This window comes from Sphaerodactylus townsendi, linkage group LG12 (assembly GCF_021028975.2).
Source record: "Sphaerodactylus townsendi isolate TG3544 linkage group LG12, MPM_Stown_v2.3, whole genome shotgun sequence".
Lineage (NCBI taxonomy): Eukaryota > Metazoa > Chordata > Lepidosauria > Squamata > Sphaerodactylidae > Sphaerodactylus > Sphaerodactylus townsendi.
This window is the reverse complement of record NC_059436.1, coordinates 29,408,741-29,430,494: the sequence shown is the minus strand read 5'-3', so window position 1 is coordinate 29,430,494 and position 21,754 is coordinate 29,408,741. Positions and strand designations below refer to the sequence as shown.

At 40.7% G+C, this 21,754-nt stretch overlaps 1 protein-coding gene across 2 annotated transcripts; it reads left to right on the top strand.

The window, feature by feature from the left end:
- The first annotated feature begins 3,382 nt into the window (after positions 1 to 3,382).
- Positions 3,383 to 19,452, top strand: NFU1 (NFU1 iron-sulfur cluster scaffold). Of its 2 annotated transcripts, none has more exons than XM_048512801.1 (8): positions 3,383 to 3,517; positions 5,253 to 5,359; positions 8,379 to 8,514; positions 10,595 to 10,661; positions 13,609 to 13,723; positions 14,069 to 14,132; positions 16,677 to 16,851; positions 18,366 to 19,452. In XM_048512801.1, exons 1-8 carry the CDS (start codon positions 3,456 to 3,458, stop codon positions 18,402 to 18,404), a joined length of 765 nt encoding a protein of 254 aa, XP_048368758.1. In that variant the 5' UTR covers positions 3,383 to 3,455; the 3' UTR covers positions 18,405 to 19,452. The 2 variants fall into 2 exon arrangements, with proteins under 2 accessions (XP_048368758.1, XP_048368759.1); XM_048512802.1 differs by having other exon boundaries at positions 3,503 to 3,517; positions 8,399 to 8,514.
- Positions 19,453 to 21,754: the final 2,302 nt, after the last annotated feature.

Genomic DNA, 21,754 nt, shown 5'->3' with positions numbered 1-21,754 from the left:
GGCCCTTACGCTTGATCGCTGCCCTCCCACCCCCTGGAGGTCGGAGGACAGTGTGGGCGGGCTGCGACGCCCAGCAGGCGGCATGACGCAGGCGACACCGTGCAGTGGGGCGCAGAAGGGAGACAGCGTTCTTCCCGGCGGGCAGCTGGGTTCGCGACCAAGCTGGCCGCCGGGAAGACGCTTCCTCCCCAACAACAACCCTTTAAAGGGTTGTTGTTTAGGGCGGCCTGAGGCCGCCCTGTGGGGAGGGAAGCGGAGTCAGGGGCGCCTGTGCGAACGGCGGCCTGGGGGAGGCGTTTTTAGCGCCCCCAGGCCGTCGTTAATGGGCCGTGCGGAAACGGCCAATAATGCCCTTGGCCGCCACCTCATCTGTTGGGTGAGTATAACACCACAGGCTTCATGTAATTCATGAATATTCAGTCACTCCAAACAGATACATAAGGATTAGGTTTCCACCAAAGACTACTCATGCTGGAAAGCTGTGTTTTCCTCTATGTGTGTGTGTGTGTGTGTGGTTTTAAATCAGCTCTTCTAGAGTCTCCTCAAGTGCTGTGATATTTATGTTCCCAGATATTTTGATGCAACATAATCTAGAACACTGTTCTGTACCTGTGCTTTGTACCTATTCTTGAAACTTCACCTAGCTGTTGCAGTTCCTGTGTAAGCCAGACTTCATTCGGTCGGTGGCTTCCTGTTTTGTGTTTGTTTGCTTCTGTTTCTTTGTGTGCCAGAAATGTTCTGACCGTTAGTAATAAGACTCATCAGCTGTGACATTAGAAAGCCATTTTTTATGGGATTACTTCCTGTACGGAAGGGAGATTATAGTAAATGCATCTAAACTCCTGAACCAGACGAGGAGTGAGGATCGGAAAAAGGAAACGCTGTTTCAGATTTTGTGTAATGCAGATAATAAGCATCATTATGACTCATTGCAAGAGGCAGCTCAAACTTGTCCCTACTGATCTGGCAGCTTGAACAGGACAAATGAAAGCATTTTCCCCTCTCCTTGCTAGCACGGAATTCATTGTCTGTGCAATTATAGGCCACGTACTTATAGGAGTGCTCTAAACTTCTCTTGATACAATCAGGTCTTGACTGTTGGAAATACCTCTCTGACTTACTAAGTTCTTTGGAGTCTGTCCGGAATTTTGTTTCACACCAGTTGCAATAGTCTTTATGAAGAAATGTTAGGACTCTTAAATGCTTTATTAAATAATAAAACGTATCTGATTCAAGAATCTCATATGGTTCTGTGTGCTTTTTTCCTTGTATGAATGTTTCCCAAGAGCTTGAATGCAAGCTGTGCACACCAGTATAAACTGCCTAACTCCCGCCAACAAAGAGGGCTATGTGTGAACTTCTCATAGCTTTTCATGAGTATCTGTGAGAGTGCTGAAAACGCTCTTTGAAAATATTTATCAGTGCTTTTTACTAAAGGCACTACTTTGCTTCTTTACAACACTATCCAAACGTCCATAATTTGTTGCTTTCATGTGATTCTGCCATGCTGTCAGAGGGGCCTGGCATTGGAACTGTGACCTCTCATTTCCCTCTATATAAGATTAAGCCAATTTATGGTGGCCAAGAGAGTGATGTGAACCTGTATGCATTTCCCAGAAGCATCAACCCAGGCTCTGTTTGAAACTGGGATGCTGGAGTAGATGGACCTTTGGTCTGAACAGCAGGGATGCTCTTAAGTTGAATAAGGGATTTTTTTGGGGGGGGGATCTTTTGTTTCAATTAATAAATCTTTTTTTAAAAGAAGGGAGGGTGCCCCAGCCCTGACTGCAGTGGAGTCAAATGGTATTTTACATCTGCCTTGTAAACTTTTTGTTCTTTTCCAAAAGCAGGGGCTGCTTTTTCAAGGAGGAAAACAAGATGGAAAATGCAACCTTTACCCCCCCCCCCCACTGAAAACACCTTCCTTCACATCTGAATAAAACTGACTTATCCATGGAAAGCAAGAATGAGCCATCTCTCCTGGGCAACTGGGCTTCCTTCCCCCAACTCCTGTTACTGCCCCCTCCTGCCTGTTGCCCGAGGCACCTGCCCCCCTAGATCCAGCCCTGATTTCTATGCTCCTCCCTCCAGCTGAATTACCTCTTAGTGTAACCTCTATTTGTGGGTTCTGTGGGGCAGAACTTGGAATGAGTTTGCAACAATTTAAAAAAAAACAAAATGGTTTACTTTCTTAACATATAACATCAAACATCAGCATTTAACATCACACTTCAGAGTTCTGTTCAGGTTTCATTTTCAAGTCCTTATATTTACAGTCTACTGATATTGCCGAGTCCAATTCTTCTTTGCAAGTGGGTTGGCTCCTGTGGACTCCAAGGGCTTGATGAACAGGATTCAACATGATGAAGGTTTCCAGGAGAACTCTCACCCATTACAAACACAAAAAACCCTGAAACAATAAACTCCAACATTTACAACATAGCAAAAATAAACAACTACTTTCCCAGTAGTTTCCAACAACATTGCAGTTACCTTAACAAGGTGTTAAGGGACTATACAAATCAAGGTCCGAGTCTGGTAGCCTTGTATCCTCCAAACTACATGAGCTCTGCAGCCTCTTGCTGCTTTGAGTCTCCACCCCTTTCTGGGTCAACCCATTCTAAGCATGGGGGTTACATTAACAGCAGGCTAAAGGGGGACGCTGCAGAACAAGCATCTCTGCTGAACAGTGAAGCCTCCCCCAACTGCTGCTGTCCTCTGCTTGCAGCATGGGGCACCTGCCTGCCCCCTCGCCCCCCAGATCTAGTACTGGTTTTTATACCCCTCCCTCCAAGCCAGTTACATTCTAACCTACATTGAACGGTGCTCTGACTTCTCATCTGGGTGTTTATTTACGTGATTTTTACCTAGCTTTTCTCCTAAAAACATCGTTAACGGCAGCTCAGTGTAACAATAAAATACAATTATTCATTTAAAAGTGATAAGCATGCACAGGATCTGGCCACATCACTCGAGTCCACTCGACATAGTTACTGGGACGTATATCCCCCAGACTGATGTAGGGTTAAGTTTACCTAGAACTAGCCTAGGTCTTTTGATGGCATTGGGTCATTGGTTTGCATGTGGAAAGATCGCGGCGTTCGTTCAGGTATCAGCATTTCAGGCAATAGGGTGAAACGAAAAAACATCAAACTAGGGAGCTGCTACCAGTCAGAGAAGGCAATACTGACCTTGATAAACCAATAGCCCCACTCAGCCGCTGTACGTGCGTTCAAGCTTTGCGCACGTGGAAGTGCGATCCTGGAAGAAAACAAAACAGGCCCCGCCCATTGTTCCAACTGCAGTTCCTCCCTTTGGCCAACAGTGGCCGCCAGAGGCACTCTCCAGCAACTGTCAACTTTGAATAGGAGCTCCGAAGCAAAAATCAGGCGTTTGCGAAGGGCAGCCTTACCGGGGGTCCTTCTTGGTTTCACCTGGAAAGCAAAGCAGCCAAGATGGCGACGGCGGCTGCAGCTGTGCTGCGGTTGGGAGTGGCCGCGGCGGGGTTGGGTGGCCGGTAGGTGACCGTGAGTGGGCTGGAAGATGAGGGGGCATTTTCTTCTCTGTGCTGTCGAAGTAGTCCATGGAGCTTAAGCCCTTCCACCCCCGATCCAGTGAAGTGAAGGGGTGTGTGTATGCCAATTAGATCCCTTTCCAAGACCTTCCAATCCCCGTGATTGCGAAGGGGATTTTTTAATCAAGGTTATTTTAAACAGTTTACTGAAACCCTGGTGATTTAGGATTTGTTATGCTTTCTCAAATGAAGTGTGGATGGAGAAACTTCCTTCTACTGAATGTGGGGCTTTCTTGTGTTTATGAAGTACAGTTAAAATTCTGTGGTTATTGGTTCCCAGAGGGATCATCAGCTTAACCAGAAAAAGAGGAGTCTTGTAGTACCTGCCAGATGTTCAGATTGGTTGAAAATGATCCAGTGTTCTTCAATCTGCATGCCTTTAAGAGGCCACACGATTCCTCCCTCGCCTTGTTGCCTGAAATTAATGTAATATTTTTACCTGGAGTTTCTCACAAAATGTGGTATGCACAGTACTTCGTTCCACAAAATATCCAAGCCAAAGACAGTCCTACTGTTAAAGTGTGAGGGTGGAGCTGGATCTTCTGGAAAACTGCTATGCACTGCCCCTTTCACAGTTATCAGACAGCTGTTGGACCTGCTCCTCATCAGAATAAGATTCAGTAGTACTGGTCAGCATGTATGGTCAGCTTATGCCTTCCCTCTAAATGGTCATTAGAACTTTTTTTAAATTTTGAAACTTTGGAATATGGAAAAACATACCATCAAATATTAAATTGATCCTGTTTTTTTTACTTAAATAAACCAGAATTTGCATATTCTCCCTTTTTTTTAGGAAACACTGATCAGCGACTCGTGTGAGCGATACTTATTGAGTAGATGGTAGAAACCTTGAGTTCAAATTCTTGCTCCCTGAGGAGCTAGGATCTTGAGCTCAGTGGTAAACTAGAATGTGAGAATGAAAGACATAAATAAATTACTCTGTATCCAGCCCTGGGATGTTAGTCCAAATCTGAAATATTTTATGTGCATTTATTTAAAATATTTATACCCCTGCCTTTTGTTTTATATAAGTCTGCAACCTCTAAAAAGTGCAGAATAATCAGGACAACTTAAATATACAAAAATCAGAAAAAAATGATCAAACCACAGCAAAGCAAATCCAGGGACCAAGCTCACAATAGCAGAGACAAAACCAAGCAAAGGTTGGCAGCATCAGAGCTTTTCCTAAGAAGCTCCCATGTCTCTAAAGGACATTGCTTTAGCTTGTCATCAAAGAAATTTTCATGGACCTGGCACCAGCCTGTTGGAACAAACTGCCTGGTGATGTCAGGGCCCTATGGGGACTATGACAGTTCTGCAGGTCCTGCAAGACATGGCTGTTCCATCAGGCCTTTTCCAACTAGCCAGCTGGATTGCTTGAATGCAATATAACATATTTCGGTCTTGGGGGTGGGGGTGGGTGGGCGAGGAAGGTGGGAAGGATGAACTTGTGTCATCAAGTTACTACCATCACAGTGTCTATTTTAACTTCTTTTAAATTGTTAACTGGTTAAGTTTTAAATTAGAATTTATATTTTAATATCTATGGAGCGTTTAAATTATGTTGTAATCCGCCCACAGCCCTTCGGGGATAGGGCAGGATATAAATCCAAACGTAAATACATAAATAAAGAAAATAAATGGTATTCTTGGTTACACTGGTCTTCTTTTCTTTGAGTTTCTCTCACTGGGGAAGAAAAGAAGTTAATGTAGCAACCAAAGCAGCTCTACACCTTGCCGTACATCAGAAGCCATTCCTTTCCTCTGCAGCATTATGGATACCAGGTAAGTGTAATTTTTGTCCTGAAAGTTAGCATTGGTAGTTCTGTGTTGGAATATGATAAAGCCATGATTCCTATCCCCAATGCAATTCTGTATAATTTTATTCATTAAGTAATAATGCTTGGGGCTCCAACATCTGTTCTTGGTGAATATGCATCTTGAATTATTCTTGTGAATGCAGCCAACTAAACTAATGACCATTGCTTCTAGAAGAACCATTATTTCACTTACTAGTTCCTTATGAATGCTTAGCTGTATGTCATCCAGATTGGGTGACAGAAGTTGTTGATTTGTTAGCTCGTCACTTTTGCCTGTTTTGTTGCCTGTCACTTTTGACAGCGGTCACCTTCTCTAGAAACAACATCTTTTGAATAGGTAATTTCCCTACGCTTTCTGCAGTGAAAATGGATGTAAATAATTCATTTGGTTACTCTGCAGACTCCCTGTTTTTGTTTGGCAGTTCTGTCAGCTTATTTTTCTCTCCTTTTTAGGTTCCTTTTGATTAATCACTTCACTTTTGAGAAGCTGCTGATTCTGAAATCAGATGTGGTTATATTGGACTTTTAGGGCATCCTTCCATTTATATAAATGCTGAACTTAATAGCATTGAGATTGCTGCTCCCAGTTGGTGCCACAGTTTTTTGTCTTGTGCTAGGCTCTGATCAGTGCCAAGGTCAGTTCCATGACCAATTACTCCAAAGCACAATAATTGACAATACAGTGTTGAGTAACACATCATGTGTATGACTTTGTTTGTTTCAGACCTTTTGAATCTTAGTCCTGTCACATTACTTATTGGATATCTCATCCTGTTGATTTCATTGACTTATACTGGGTAATCCGCCTTGCATCTCAGTGTGGAGGCAGACTATGAATAAAGTGAATTAAAAAAACAAATAGTAGAACGTTGCCATATGCAGGAGACCCATTTGAATGGTGAAGTCCTTGAACACTGGAAAACCAGGTTCTTCTGCCATTCAATAGCAACCCGACCCCCTGACCAAATGAACAAAAAGTCAAAAAACCCTAAATATTACATGGAATTTAATGATGTAATGATTACGATGTTGGTGCTATCAAAATAAAAAGGTCCACAGACAGTGTTATGTGATCAGATTGCTGACTGAATAAGTGAAACCAGAAGTCATGAATCTAGGAATGTTGTCAATTTCCCATGACCTGAACTTATATTGTCTCAATGTGATAATAGATGAAGTGATACTTACAACACAGTTTTCCACTCTGATAGCCCTTATGTTTTTTCTTCATTTCTTAATCACCCTCAGAGGTTTTAATCAGAGAGGTGAAAATCCAAACAGAACTGTGCTTGTTAAATAATCTTGTCCTGTTGTGCTGTGTACTACACAATGCTTTAGTGTTCATGCCCTTGCATTAATATTTGAGTGTTTTGCAAAAGTGTCTGGGTATAAATAAATTATTATTTTTATTTCAGTGAAGTCTGTACCACCCTGAATTTAGAAATGTAGTTTCTAGAAAAACAGGCAAGGAGCTTTACAAGGAGTTCACATTTTCAGTGTCTTAACAAGACTTCTTAAGTGGCAAAAACAGGAACAGTAAGGATAATGATTTGTCAGGGGCAGGAACCAGTCAGTAAGTGAAGCTGGAACATATGCATCTCTGACTCTTCCAGTCATGAGTCTGTCTAGTCTGATATCCATTTGCAATTTCATTATAAAAGAGGGCTAGTTTGGATGCAGCTTCATTAGCATACCCCTGTGTTTAACATTTATTAGATATTCAACCAATAAGTTTGAACCAATCAAGGTTCAGGGAGGCCACCACACTTAAGACTGTAATTGTAGCGGTACAATTGGTGATCAAACAGGCTTTTCTTAACTTGAAGGGATCACCCTAACTAACTTTAAGAACTTGTGTCCTAGACATACTTCCATGCCACTGTTTTGAATCTTTGGCTCATTCCGCACATGCAAAATAATGCACTTTCAAACTGCTTTCAGTGCTCTTTGAAGCTGTGTGGAATAGCAAAATTCACTTGCAAACAGTTGTGAAAGTGGTTTGAAAACGCATTATTTTGCATGTGCGGAAGGGGCCTTTGTTTCCTAAAGATCTGGTATGTTAATAGGTGCATTAAAAATAAAATTCCCTGCTGCCATGATATGCATTTGCATAGCAGTTTGGTGATTTATCCCTAGCTGTTAGGTAACGACAGAATAAAAAGGTTTATAAAATGGAAACTTAGGGGCTTATTTTTGTTTCATTGATGCTAACAGAAGTCATTCCTCCGTGAAATATTTGCTCAATCCTCAAGAGAGTAACTGCTTTTGCAAATAATGAGCAGCAATATGTATGTATGTAAATCCACAGAGTATTTTAAATGTAAATGTTAGCTTCTGTACTTAGCAAGCTATTTACTTGTCTTGGGCTGCTCGCGCAGTGACGAACAGAAGTAATCTCATTTGAAAATATCTGTCAGTGGCTATGAGCTGCAATAGCAAAATGTGGCTTCCCTGTTTAGAGACTCCAGATGTTTGGTGACAAATACAAGGGGACCTTCCAGTCCTGCTTGTGAATGCCCAGAAGTAAGCTGTCTGTCACTGTGGGGGAAAGTGTGATAGATTAGTCCAGGAGGCATTTTTATAAATGGAGTAGGGTTGTAGTTGTCCATGAAAAATTGTAAACATTTTTTCTCTCCCCTCCCTGTCATATATTTTTGCTTTATTGGATGCATTATAATGTTTCATTTAGAATTTTTAAAATTTCATTTTAATTCTCTGGTTGTATAATCATTTTTTTCTAGTTCATTCAAAATGCTATATTGGTTTTTATTACATCGTTTTATAATTCTGAATCATGCCTTGAATCTCCATGAGAAAGGTGGATGATAAATGATGTGAGTAAATAAACACATAAAGAGTAGATGGACCCTTGTTGTCATCTATCAGGGCTTTTTTCATATTGTGTTTCATGATGTTTTGGTTGAAATTGGGTTGTGTTAAACGGTGTGTGTCTGTGTATAAATCAACTATTCTTTTCATTTCAGTAAGATCTATGTTTATTCAGACACAGGATACTCCAAACCCAAACAGCTTGAAATTTATCCCAGGCAAGCCAGTCTTGGAAGCTAGAACTATAGAATTCACTACTCCGGCGTCCACATATTGCTCACCCTTAGCCAGGTGTGTGAGTGTTTCGTAATTTGTGTGCAATAACTTATTTATATGACCAGCTTACTAATGTAGTGGCAAATTATATGTTGCACTAATGCCATGTATAACAAAAACTCATTTGCCCTGTGGGTTGTAGAGTGCCTTTAGAAGGGGGCTGAGGAATGCAGAAAAGCCATGGTTCAATGGTTGTGCATCTGTTCGGCATGTGGAGGATCCCATGCAGTGGTGTAGTGGCAGCAGTGATGTAGTGACTAACAGCAGGTGCCCTCTGATCTGGAGGAACCGGGTTTGATTCCCAGCTCTGCCGCTTGAGTTGTGGAGGCTTATCTGGGGAATTCAGATTAGCCTGTACACTCCCACACACACCAGCTGGGTGACTTTGGGCTAGTCACAGCTTTCCGGAGCTCTCTCAGCCCCACCCACCTCACAGGGTGTTTGTTGTGAGGGGGGAAGGGCAAGGAGATTGTAAGCCCCTTTGAGTCTCCTATAGGAGAGAAAGGGGGGATATAAATCCAAACTCCTCCTCCTCCTCCTCCTCCTCCTCCTCCTCCTCCTCCTCCTCCTCCTCCTCCTCCTCTTCTTCTTCTTCTTCTTCTTCTTCTTCTTCTTCTTCTTCTTCTTCTTCTTCTTCTTCTTCTTCTTCTTCTTCTTCTTCTTCTTCTTCTTCTTCTTCTATGGCATCTCCACTTAAGAGGATCAGATAATAGGTGATGAAAAAGCCAATGACCTAAGATCCTGTAGAGCTGCTGCCAGTTATACCATAATGACTTGAGACACATACCAGAAAACATGCAATACCAGATTTACCAGATTTTTCCAGGGGAAACCTGGAAATCTGTGATGCAGGTACAAACTTCATGTGGATGTAAATAAGACACGAAAGGTTAAAACTTCGTTGAAGCAATCGGATCTGTATGTTTACAGTCTTCTTGGTAATTTGGAGGGGAAAACAGACTTGTAATGTAAACAGAGTTCATATTAGCGATACAATTACAAGTTGAATCAAAACATTTTTCCAAAGTAACGCATTCCAGAGAACATTCCACCTTGTGCGCTTGGTGCCAAGTAGCTTGGTTCCCTACTGATTTAAGCCGATGCTTCCTCACTGCTGTTCCCTCCACTAACAGCTGTCTAGAGCCTGTTATATTGTTCAGCACAGTAGGCTTTACTGCTAGTGTGAGCATAAAAGGCACACTACTATCTCGTCTTATGTGAGATTAGCTCAGCCTTGCAAGTTAGACTACAACATTTTTTACTGGTTTGTCTGCCCAGATATAGCTTTATTATTTGTGGCATGTTAAGGTTCTGAAAGGAGCCCTGTGGTACAGAGTGGTAAGCTGCAGTTACTCTGTCAAAGTTGTGCTTACAACCTGTTTGATCCCCATGGAAGTCAGTTTCATGGAGCAGCTCAAGGTTTACTCAGCCTTCCATCCTTCTAAGGTCAGTAAAATGTACCCAGTTTGCTGGGGGTAAATTGTAAACTGGTGAAGACAATGACAAACCAGTCCATTGAAATAGTCTGCCCAAGAAAGTCATGATGTGACATCACTCCATGGGTCAGTAATGGCATGGTTCTTGCAGAGGAGACCACATTTACTTAACCTTTTTTAAGGCCCTAAACCAAAAAATGGACAACTCCTCTTTTGTAGCTTGTGAGATCTTCCTTGTGTGTCTGAAAGTAGCTATTACTTGGCCAACTGTGTAGCCATTTACAATCCTGGATCTCTTTAATTAATTTGTGTATGCACTGAGTTTAGGATTGCAGCTTGAATCCTAGAAACAAGTTCCCTGCAAGCTAGTTTGTCTGTGCTGTGGAGCATGGTTCCTCTTGTGTTAGCACTTCAATTTGCTCATGAGCTCATTTGAAACCATCGATCTTGAACAAATGGGAGTGTCAACACTAGAGGAAGTGTTCTGTGCTGCAGAGACTATCACGGAATGTGTTCATAGGAGGTAAAATTACATGTCGTGATGTCATGGAGTGACAAGAATGCCTGCATGAGGTAATCCCTAGAAACCAGGAAGCTCACGATGCGCAAGGATTTGGAAGGTGAATTTTATTTTTCTGAATCTTCTTATTTTTCTGTAGACAGCTTTTCAGGATTGAAGGAGTTAAAAGTGTGTTCTTCGGAACAGACTTCATCACAGTCACAAAGGTAAATCTGAAATAAGGTTTTAATGCTTTAAAGATGTGTGGAAGCTTGTGCAAGTCTGCAGGGAGTGATAAGGGAAGTGTGCTCCTTTCTGGAATAATTTAGAGTATGCTGAAAATCTTTCTTTAAAGCATTCTAAAAATAAACAGTACAGAGGATTAGTGTAAATTTAAGCAGGAGCTATATGTTGCCTTCTCAGTTGAATTTACTGAAAATTAGTTTTAGAAGTGATTGCTGATCAAAGGTGATCACTATTTCTTTCCTTTGCGTTGTTGTTTGTGTTTAGAATTTTTAACAGCAATTATTTTTAACATTTATTTTCATTGCTTTTGTTCCTGTCTCAAGGACTTCATGCAAACGGTAGCGCTGTTAGTAGTCTTGTCTCAGTGGAGCTTATTTATTTATAGTGTAATCCTATATACAGTTATTCCAGTCTAGGCTCATTTATTTCAACTGGTTTGGACTGGAATAACTCTGCATAACATTGCTCTGTTAAAGCCCAGTCCTGTGCATGCATTTTTGCTTAGAAATAAATGTTGCAAAGTTAAATAAAATTTACTCTGACATAAATTTACATAGGATTGTCGCCTTAGGTAAATGTCTGTTTTTTAAAATTGTCAACAACATGGTGAAATAAATCACAGTAAATTAGCTTAAAAGTATAACCCAGTTGTGTGACCGTATGAAAACTTTTTAAAATGGTAGCTGAAACACCGCTTTGCACAAAGTCACAACTGTGAGCATCCCCATCAAAAGGTCACGTGGTTAAACATGATCCCAAAAAGATCTGAAAATGAAATAGTTTAATACAGCCAAAGGCCAGTAAAAACAAAACAACAACGCACATCTATAGCATCAGATTACAACTACTATTAAACAACTAGCTAGTTGAATAAATATTTGACTTTCAGCTCATTCCCTGGCTAGGTAAGGGAGTTTTTATAGGCTGGTGCACAAAACTTTGCTACCTGCTGAGAGACAGGTACATCCTTGTCGTCTAACAACATTTTCCAGATCTCTTGATCAGGGTCCTTTGCAGTTATCAAGCCATACTGAACAAGTAAAGATCTTAATAGATGTGCAACAGATAGGTTAAGGTTTAGAGCTGTTTATTCTTGGTCCATCTTCTCAGCATCTAAATTCTTAAATTCACACCTGCGTCTGTGCTGCAGCAGCAGTATCTGCCATAAATACTCTCTGTCAGTGAGACCAGTCATCATGACAAACTGGTTTGGAAGCCACCTCAGAGTTGATGGTCAGCTTCTCAAAAGGCATGGTTTGTTCCTTTGACATCATCCAAAACCATAGTTAAGCTTCCTTAGTCATGATTTGGTGGAGATGTTGAAGTTGAGGCTAGAAATATTGAACGTAGTTGAAACGTATCTCTCTACAGACATTTGCTATAGCTGCATATCAAATAAACTTCAGAAACAATAGGTTTGACAAAAATAAAAAGGGACTGTTCATGAATACATCGTGAAACCTCCCTACTCCAGGAAAAAAAACTGTCAAGTTAAAGCGGATACTCCATACACAGTCCATAATATCACAGCTTCAGAATATCAAAATTATAAATGCATTAATAAATCCATCTGATGTAGTAATACAAATAGCTTTTGTATCTTTTCTGTTCTGGAGGCCGCAAATAGGAGCATGTAAGCCAGTGATTCCCAAAGTGGGTGCTACCGCCCCCTGGTGGGTGCTGCAGCGATCCAGGGGGCGGTGATGGCCACAGGTGATTTGGGGGGCGATGAATAACTGTAAGGGGACGGTGAAAGCATAAAGAAAGAAGAGAAGATTTAGAAAAATTGATTTATGTATTCCGCTCATAACGCTTAATTTTTCTTTGAACAACGTACTGGATGTTGGCTCGGTTCCCGCATACTCCCTCACTTGCATTGAGGTATGTGCAATCGCGCACTGCTACTGTTCATGTGGTGCCACTGAATTGCCGTTCCAAAACACGTGAGCACTACGAGCATTGCTGCGGGCAACTGCCACTCATGCGATTGGTCGATTTTGTATTACCTTTCTATTCGGAGTTCATAAATAGTTTCATAATTTCAAAGTTCAATGTTTCTAATTTACACCTTTCTTTACTATATTTTACTAAAAAGGTAGAAACATTAATACATATATCTTTCTGTTTAATTGCTATTAAAATTTTAAAAAATTAATTTCCAAGGGGCGCTAAGTAATATTTTTTCTGGAAAGGGTGCGGTAGGCCAAATAAGCTTGGGAACCACTGGTGCAAGCCATGAGGAACCTCTGGCTCTGATATGACCAGTTCAAACATTATGTTGCTATGGACCTCTTCCTTTGTGCCCAGCTGAGATCTAGCTGAAGCACCCCAATAATACCATCTGTCTGTGAGGTTGAGACAAATGTGTGAAAATAGGCAGACTCACCAAGACTGCAGACTCACCAAGATCTAAACTGGATGATCTCAGGGTTAACTCAGGAAAGGATCCAGAAATTTCACTGGGTTTAGTGATTTTGTTTTTGATCTGCTCCATCACTTCTCAGTGCTGTAAATCTCTCATTTAGTGCTGAACACTCTAGAATTCTGGGTTGCCCAGTGGAAATGAAGGCAGTAGGCTCAAGTAGAGAAAAGTGTGTACTTGTTTACAATAGTCCATAAGCTACAAGTGGTCATGGCAAGTTTCACAGTTACTTTTAAATTGGAGACATTGATAGAAGGGACAATCTGCTGGGAGCTACTAGCCATAATAGTTAATTAAACATCTGGCTTTTGTGTGCAAAGGCAGCCTCCCCCGGTTACTAAATACTGGGAACATACAATAGGAGGACTGCTGCCTTCATACTCTGCTATTGATTTTCCCAGAGCACCTCATTGACCACTGTTGAAAATGGACCATCAGATTAGTTGAACCTTTATTTGAATCAGCAAGGCTATTCATATATTGTTATGCTTTTAAAATACCTTTAGGAAAATGAAGATACTGATTGGAACTTAATTAAACCAGATATTTATGCAACCATAATGGATTTCTATGCCTCTGGATTACCTGTTATTACTGAAGAGGCACCTCGTACAGATACAGGTAAATGTCCAAGAATAGACACATTCATCGAGGAGAGGATTTTCAATAGCTGTTGGTCATGATATCTAGATGGAATCTTCAAGATCAGAAGTGGTATCCTTCGGAATGCTAGATGTTAGAATATCAGTGGGAAAGCCTTTCTGTTCATGCCCTGGGGAATTTGGATTTTTCTGCAAGCCTAGGATTTATTTCTGCAAGCCTAGGATACCTAGGATTTATTGATTTTTCATTCTGGGCTCAGTTCTGCATTAGATACTTGATTATTTATTTCTTATTTATGTGGAAGATTCCTATACTACTCCAATTAATATGTTTTTTTCCCCTGTCTCATGAAAATCCCTCAAGCTTCCTCTGAAGAGGATGACGAAGTTGTCTTAATGATAAAAGAACTCCTGGATACTCGAATTAGGTAATTGCAAGTTTTGCCTCCTGTATCATTGCTAGTGTCAAGCGCTTGCGCCGTTGGGGCAGAGGGGGTTCTGAATGGATCGTTCAAAGGATGGCCAGTTTGGCATGGTGACAAAAAAGCCTGCATTTCTTTTTAAGTTTTGTATGAAAGCAGCACTGTATTCATTGTGAGATCGGGTGATTCCGCCAGTGCATTAGGCCTGTCAGCAGCAAGCATTGACACCCCATTTATTTCCCTTGAGCCTTTCATAAATTTTTGGAAGAGGGATGTGAGCTGAAAAGGCAGAGTTGGTTTTGAGCTACGTATAAAATTGGGAAAGGATAACAAGTTTAAACATGTTATTGAAACTGATACTCAATATTCCGTGAGATACATCTCTCCTTGATTTAAAACAGTGGTTCTCAACCTGGGGGTCGAGACCCCTTTGGGGATCGAATGACCCTTTCACAGGGGTCGCCTGACTCTCTGCATCAGTGTTCCCCATCTGTAAAACGGATAAATGTTAGGGTTGGGGATCACCACAACATGAGGAACTGTATTAAAGGGCTGCGGAATTAGGAAGGTTGAGAACCACTGATTTAAAAGCTTTATCATTCTTTGCCCTGTATATTTCTGTTAAATTTGCTTGTCCTCTAGTGTTTGCCAAAAAGACGTTTGAAGAACTACAGTACAGTTGTACATTTATATTTTGGCCCTCGTGTCAATATTTACACTGCAGCATTTCCAGCCTTTTTGCATATGCCAGTTCTACAAACAGAGTGTTTGTTGTTTCTTTTTGAAAGTATCTGGAAATCTAAGGGAATCAAAAGCCTGGGGCTACTGGGAAATGAAGATTCTGATTTCATTGCAAGGTAGCCGATGCTAGAGTTCTGAAGTAGCTTTGGAGAGCTTTGCTAGAAGATACTGGTGATAAATATGAGCAGTTTCTAAGTTTAATGTGTCTTGGATACAAATTAATACATAGAGGTTTTGTATAAGGAATGTGAGGCTTTTCAGTGTGGTAGAGAGCTGTTGTTAGGACGTTATAATAATAGTTGTATTTACATATGGCAGGAAACTGGGGTGGAAAATGATAATTATCCCGGAGATTCATTCCCATAAGTCTAGAGGATCAAATCCAGGATAAGGTTATAGTAGAAAGATGTCATATCTTGGCCAGGCAGGGAAATATGGATTTTTGAAAGATTCATAAATGTTGTAAGGATGGAAGAGGAGGATTTATGACTAAAAGTCTCCCCACCCTAGCAACACAATAAAATGTAATTATTTCTTGCTTGTAGAAAATTTGACAAAGCACACGCATTTTTATTTACATCTTATATATATCTATATCTATAATACAACAGAGCCAGTGTGGTGTAGTGGTTATGAGCAAGTGGATTCTAATCTGGAGAACTGGGTTTGATTCCCCACTCCTCCACATGAGCAGTGAATTCCTATGTGGTGAACCAGATTTGTTTCCCTACTCCTACATTCCTGCTGGGTAACCTTGGGCTAGTAACAGTTCTTTCAGAAATCTCTCAGTCTCACCTACCTCACAAGGTGTCTATTGTGGGGAGAGAAAGGGAAAGGTGTTTGTAAGCCACCTTGAGTCTCCTTGAAGGAGAGAAGGGTGGGATATAAATCCAAACTTTTCTATATTATACTACGTTAATTCTATGGCCTCCTGTTAATTGTGAAAAATTTTAGAAGCTGAACTGCCTAGAGGAAAGAGCTCAGTGCTCTAATTAGCTTCTCTTCCCCCTGCCCAAACACAGATGCAAAGGCAATGAATTTGCATACTTTTTCTAGTTGCGGAATTCAGTATGAAGTGTGGGGTTTTTTTTTGTTAGAAACATTCCTTTTAAACAGTGGTTCTGAAACTTGTTGAAGTAGGATCTACTTTTAAATTTACCATATCAAAGTAACTCCCGCTCCAACACCACAAAATGCAGGAATTTTACAGTATTTGACAGTGAGCAAGTTTGTATTCTATTTTTCATGTTTAATATTGATAAATATGTAGCCTTGCTGAGCAGCAGGCATATTTCATGACAGTTTCATACAGAGGCAAACCCCAGTTTGCCATTGAGTCTCCCAGAGCCTCCTTTCTCAGTTCATCCTCCCTGTTCAGCTCCACCCACCTGCAAAAGAGCATTGATCCAACTTTTGCGTATTAACTTTTTTTGGCATACTAACTTTTTTTGCGTACTAACCAACTTTTTGCGTACTAACACACAATTTAAGAACCACTGCCCTATAATAAACAAGATAGAGACTACAATTCTGCCCTGGCTATGATGGTCTCAGAAGGTTTTTACAAATAAAGTAGATTTGAAAAGGAGACAGGAAGGGGATTGTTGGATCAGAAGAGGAAGGCCATCCTCCACATGAATGGTGCTGCAGTAGAAGAGGTAAAAGTGGAAGAAGGGAGAGACAAGTCAGGGGGTGGGGGGGGGGGGAGAATACTCTGAGCTTTGGCCCTATTGGCCGTGAGTATTTAAATGGTTTAATCGTTAATATTTTTATCCTCCACCATTCAAATGTGTCTTCAATGTCTCTCAGGCCAACCGTCCAGGAAGATGGTGGTGACGTCATATTTAAGGGTTTTGAAGATGGAATTGTGCAGTTAAAACTGCAAGGTGCATGCACTAGCTGCCCCAGTTCCATCATAACATTGAAGAATGGAATTCAAAATATGCTGCAGTTCTATATTCCAGAAGTCGAAGGCGTGGAACAGGTAAGCTCATTTTAAAAGGGTATACCGAATTTTTTAAACACTGGTTTTTTATATTTATAGCCCTATACCACCACAGAACGTCTCTACACCCTGCACTTCCCTACACCACCACAGAATCTCTCTGCGAGGTTTAAAAATATCTCCAAATCTAATAACTGGGTTTAAAGTCTATGAGGGTTTTAAGAAGGAAGAGGAATGTGTAAAATAAGATTATTTTTGCAATGGATGTGGCAGGAATTGAAAAAAGTGGGGCTGTGTAGAGTTTGCTTTAGGGAACGGCAAGCAGCTGACTTGTAGCATGACAGGTTGACCAGGCCAAGAAGTGGTAGAAGTGGGAAAATCATGTGTTGCTTTAGATACTGCTGCAGCCAGTGGGTGGGGATACAGCTACTTTTTTGCTTCATCTCAACCAGTTTTCATAAGAAGAGCCTTCCTGGACCGGACCAGTGATCCATCTAGTCCAGAATTCTGTTTCATGCAGTGTCCACCGTGCCCTGGAGAGCCACAAACAGGGCAGAGAGGCCAAGACCTTCTGCTAATGTTTCCCTGGTATTCAGAGGTTTGCTGTCTCTGGACGTGAAGATTTTTTCTTTAGTCTCTGTGGCTAGTAGCCACTACCGGACCTGTGTCCTCCGTGAACGTGTCTAATGCACATCCATGCTCATTGCCATCACTATGTCAGCGTGCTGTAGTGGTTAAGTGTGTTAGGGGAGACCCCAGTTCAAATCCCCACTCATGCCATGGAAGCTCAGTGGATGATTTTGAACCAGTCACACATTCTCAGCCTAACCTTCCTCACAGGATTGTTGTGAGGATAAAATGGAGTCAAATTATGTAAGCCATTCTTGGTCCCCATTAGGGAGAAATGCAGGGTCTAAAATGGATGGATGGATGGATGGATGGATGGATGGATGGATGGATGGATGGATGGATGGATGGATGGATGGATGGATGGATGGATGGATGGATGGATGGATGGATGGATGGATGGATGGATGGATGGATGGATGGATGGATGGATGGATGGATGGATGGATGGATGGATGGATGGATGGATGGATGGATGAATGAATGAATGAATGAATGAATGAATGAATGTGCTTAGCTGGCAGTGAATTCCACAGTTGGTTTAATTGTCTAGTAATGAAGTAGTTTTCTCTAACTATGGCTTTTGTCCCATGATCTCCAGCATAACCTTTTTGGGTGGTCAAAAGGGACCCCTCCTCCCTTTTTCACAAGTAGTTAAAATGGTGGGATCTCACCCAGTAAGTTACCTTTTGTGCCTTCAGGAGTTGTGTAGAAGAAACGTTCTCCCATCAGTCACACCTAGTGAAATCCTTATTTTGTATAACTATTTGTATAACTATTATTAAGTATTATTAAGTATACATGCATTTTTATAGATAGATGTTTAAATGTTTTAATGCCTTGATGCTAACCTCCTGAAAGATCCTATTTGGATGGAGAGGTAGCCTATTAATGTTTTAAATAAATAATAGTCTGTTGCCTTTCAGGTTGTTGATGATGATAAAGAAGAAGCAAACTCAGCCTGAACCAGTGAGTGCTTTGGACTTTATTTTCCAACTGGCTTTGCCCAAGGCTGTTGAAAGAGGCCAACTTTCATCACTACCTTTTCCAGACATTTAGTAGACTGATTTTATCACTGGTTCCAAAGAGACAAAGTGAATAGTGGTCTTGAAAGAATGACTGTTCATCTTCTGTTCACTTTTTTTAAGAACCCAAGAAAAATATAGAATTTTGGTTCAAACAAATGTAGTATATTATGAAATACGTTGCTTTTCTTGCAGTTTGATAACATCTGTTGTGACCTACAGCTGTGTTTTAAAGTTAACAATGCCATGATAAATATAAATGTAGTGTGAATAGGAGGAGGAGGGGGAGGGAAGAAATTCCACCTTGATTGCATATTCACAGTGCGGTTAGAATTTTTTTACTTCAACTGAAAAGCCTAAATGTGCAGAAAATTGATTTACAATGCTTAACTAACCTTCTGGTGAGTATAGCAAAGTAATTAAAAAGTACTATGGTCCAACTAAATTTATGTTAATCGACTTTAAGAATGTGCCTCTGGAAGAATATGTGCTCCTTACAGGAGATGGAACTCCTTAGGAAATCTGCAAGTAGACTTTTCCATTGAGGGCAAATGTCAAATTGTTTTTCCTAAGTGGCCAGGTATGACATTTGAGTGAACACCAGATGGAAAGTTTAGGATCAGCCCTAGTGAATTAACTGATTTGATAGGGGTTGAAATCGTTTGAGAATATGGCCGTAACAAAATCTGTGTGCCATCAGTAATATGTAACACAGCAGTAGAATTCCCACTAGGATTGAAAATGCAACATCTTGTAGTTAAATTGAAACTCATATTTTGAACTACTGTGTTATCTTTCCCTGAAGAATATGTAAATGTGTAGTGTATCCCAAATGAAACAGCTGTTGATTGGAGTCTTCAAAGTACATAAATGGCTGGTGTGTTTTGGATTTTTTTTCCCCAAGTGAAACTGAATGACTTAATTATGGGCTATATCTCTTACTAAGTGGCTGCCCTGTTACAAGACATATTAAATACAAAACACTGTTGGTTCTGTGTTGTATGATGTGGTGTCTTCAGCCTTTTGGTCAACAAAGTTTTTAGCTTACCCTTCGACTCTGCAGAGACTTGCAGTGCAATCCTAAGCAATTATACCCTCCCAAGCCCACGGCTTTAGAAGGATACAACTGTTTAGTACTGCACTGCTAAGAAGCATTGCCATTCAATTTGGTTTATCCTGCACCCAAATTGGATTTCTGTACTACATCCCTTTACTTTCTTTCATCCATTTATTTATCTCAGAAAACTTGTATCCCACATATCGTCATCTCAGATTTTCCAAGGCAGCTTACTCAAATCAATAAAACAACCCATTGTTACTAAAATATCAATAATAGAACAGCCAGTTAAACATGGAAAGGACAGTAGTAGCTGGGAGCTAAAAGATTACAAATGATTATCTCACTGCACCAAAATCTGCCTGAGCAGACTTTGCTATGTGAAAGACAGAATGTAAGAGCGCATAGCCAAGCAGTAGACAAAAAGGGCCTTTTCCTTCCAGTCATGTAGTTTGGGGCAGAACAGCAGAGCACAAGACAGGAGGTTCCTCATATAAGAAAATATCCCTTGTTCTGAAGGGCGGCAGCAGTCCCTGGGATTTCTATGTTGGTGCTTGGAGGAAAGACCCTTTGTGCATTGAGCATACAGAGGGCAGGGCTAGCAGATTCTGGAATGCATTCGAAAGATTCTCAGAGCAGCCTTCTAGGGCTGTGATTACCTGTTTAAAGGCTGAAGGATCAGGCTGTTTAGACAGATATGAAGATGCAGCTGTAACTAAGCTCTGCCCCTCATGGCCTGCTGGGATTCCACTTGAGCTACCATGTAGATTTTCCTTGCCTAGCTGCTGCTCTCCTTGCCAAGGCAGCCGGTTAGGTTTCCTGTTTGTTCTGGCTATCTTGATAGCCATCTCGAACTTGCTGACAGATAAAACTTCTATCAAGACGTGGCTTGTTCCAAGTTCCTGAAGAAACAGACTTTTTAATTTACATTTTGACCTTTCACTGCTCCTGATAATTTCACATTGCATGAGATGCAATCAGCAAACATAACCCTTTAACCAGCATTCCTTGTGTTTTATTAGCCATGGTGGCATGTAAAAAGATACCTTGTTACCTGAAAATTAGTAATTCAACACTTCAGGACAGCGGAAGCTTCATTGTTTGAATTTCTAGAAGGCTTGCGGGGGGGTGGGTGTTATGTAAAATATTTCCCTCATGAGTTGTCTACATTTGATATAGTGGGAAGTAGTTCACAGATCTCAGCTGACTTCTATATGTTTAATGTGGGGATCAGATTGAAGGTAAAAGCAGAGTTTTATATGCAGTAATAATTAATACACCGGCCTGCCTCTGTATTTGATTTTTTTAACCCACCTTGTGCAGAAATTTATTGGAAGCTAAATAGGAGCAAGACAGAACTGGTTGGAGTTCAGCGCTTGTCAAAAGGAGGTGTATATATTAATTTGACCAAGGTTTTTTGAGGATAGCACTCCTTGGACGAGTCTGGAGCGGGGAGAGATTGGTGGAAATTGGTGCAGTCTTCTAGATGAGTATGGCACTTCAAAACAAAACTCATTGGTTATTACTTAAACCTTATTTGTTTGTTTATACATACTTTTGCCTTGTAGAGTTCAGCCTAAAAATGGCTCTTGCAGTTGCATAAAATTCAGTAATAGCTAACAAAGCCACAGTGAAAATGTCTTAATTATAAATATTTGAAATGCTAATTTTAAAGATAAATAGAATGTATTATTTTCCAGAAACACTTTGTGCATTGTCTGTTTCAGACAGGATTGCAGAAGGTGATGCTGAGGGATAACTGTCTTGTTTTCCTCAAACTACAATTGTTTAGCAGCATGGCTGACAGTATGGAATGACAGTCAAGGAGTTCAAGAGACCCAACAAGAGTCCCAGCCTCAGTGTTAGGAAAGATGTCACAAATGCTTCAGACAACCTTAAAAGCAAGCTAAAAGGCAAATTTGTAGATGTGCCAAACATTTGATATCAGTGGATCCCATACACATAATCATTCTAATAATTCTACATGGTATCAGGGTCCTTCCCATATATGAGATCATTCTAATCTGACCAGAACCTTATAGTAAAGAATGCACAGCTTTTGTTCTACACACAGGTGTATTCTCATTGTATTAGCTCATGTGAGAACATGACCAAATGTTCTTTCATATCAAGTTGGAACACATGCCCACTAGAGTAGACCCAAATGTTCATGTAGTAGGGTTGGTTTCAAAGTGTGACCAGCTAGTAAACCTTTGGTCTTAAAAGTACAACA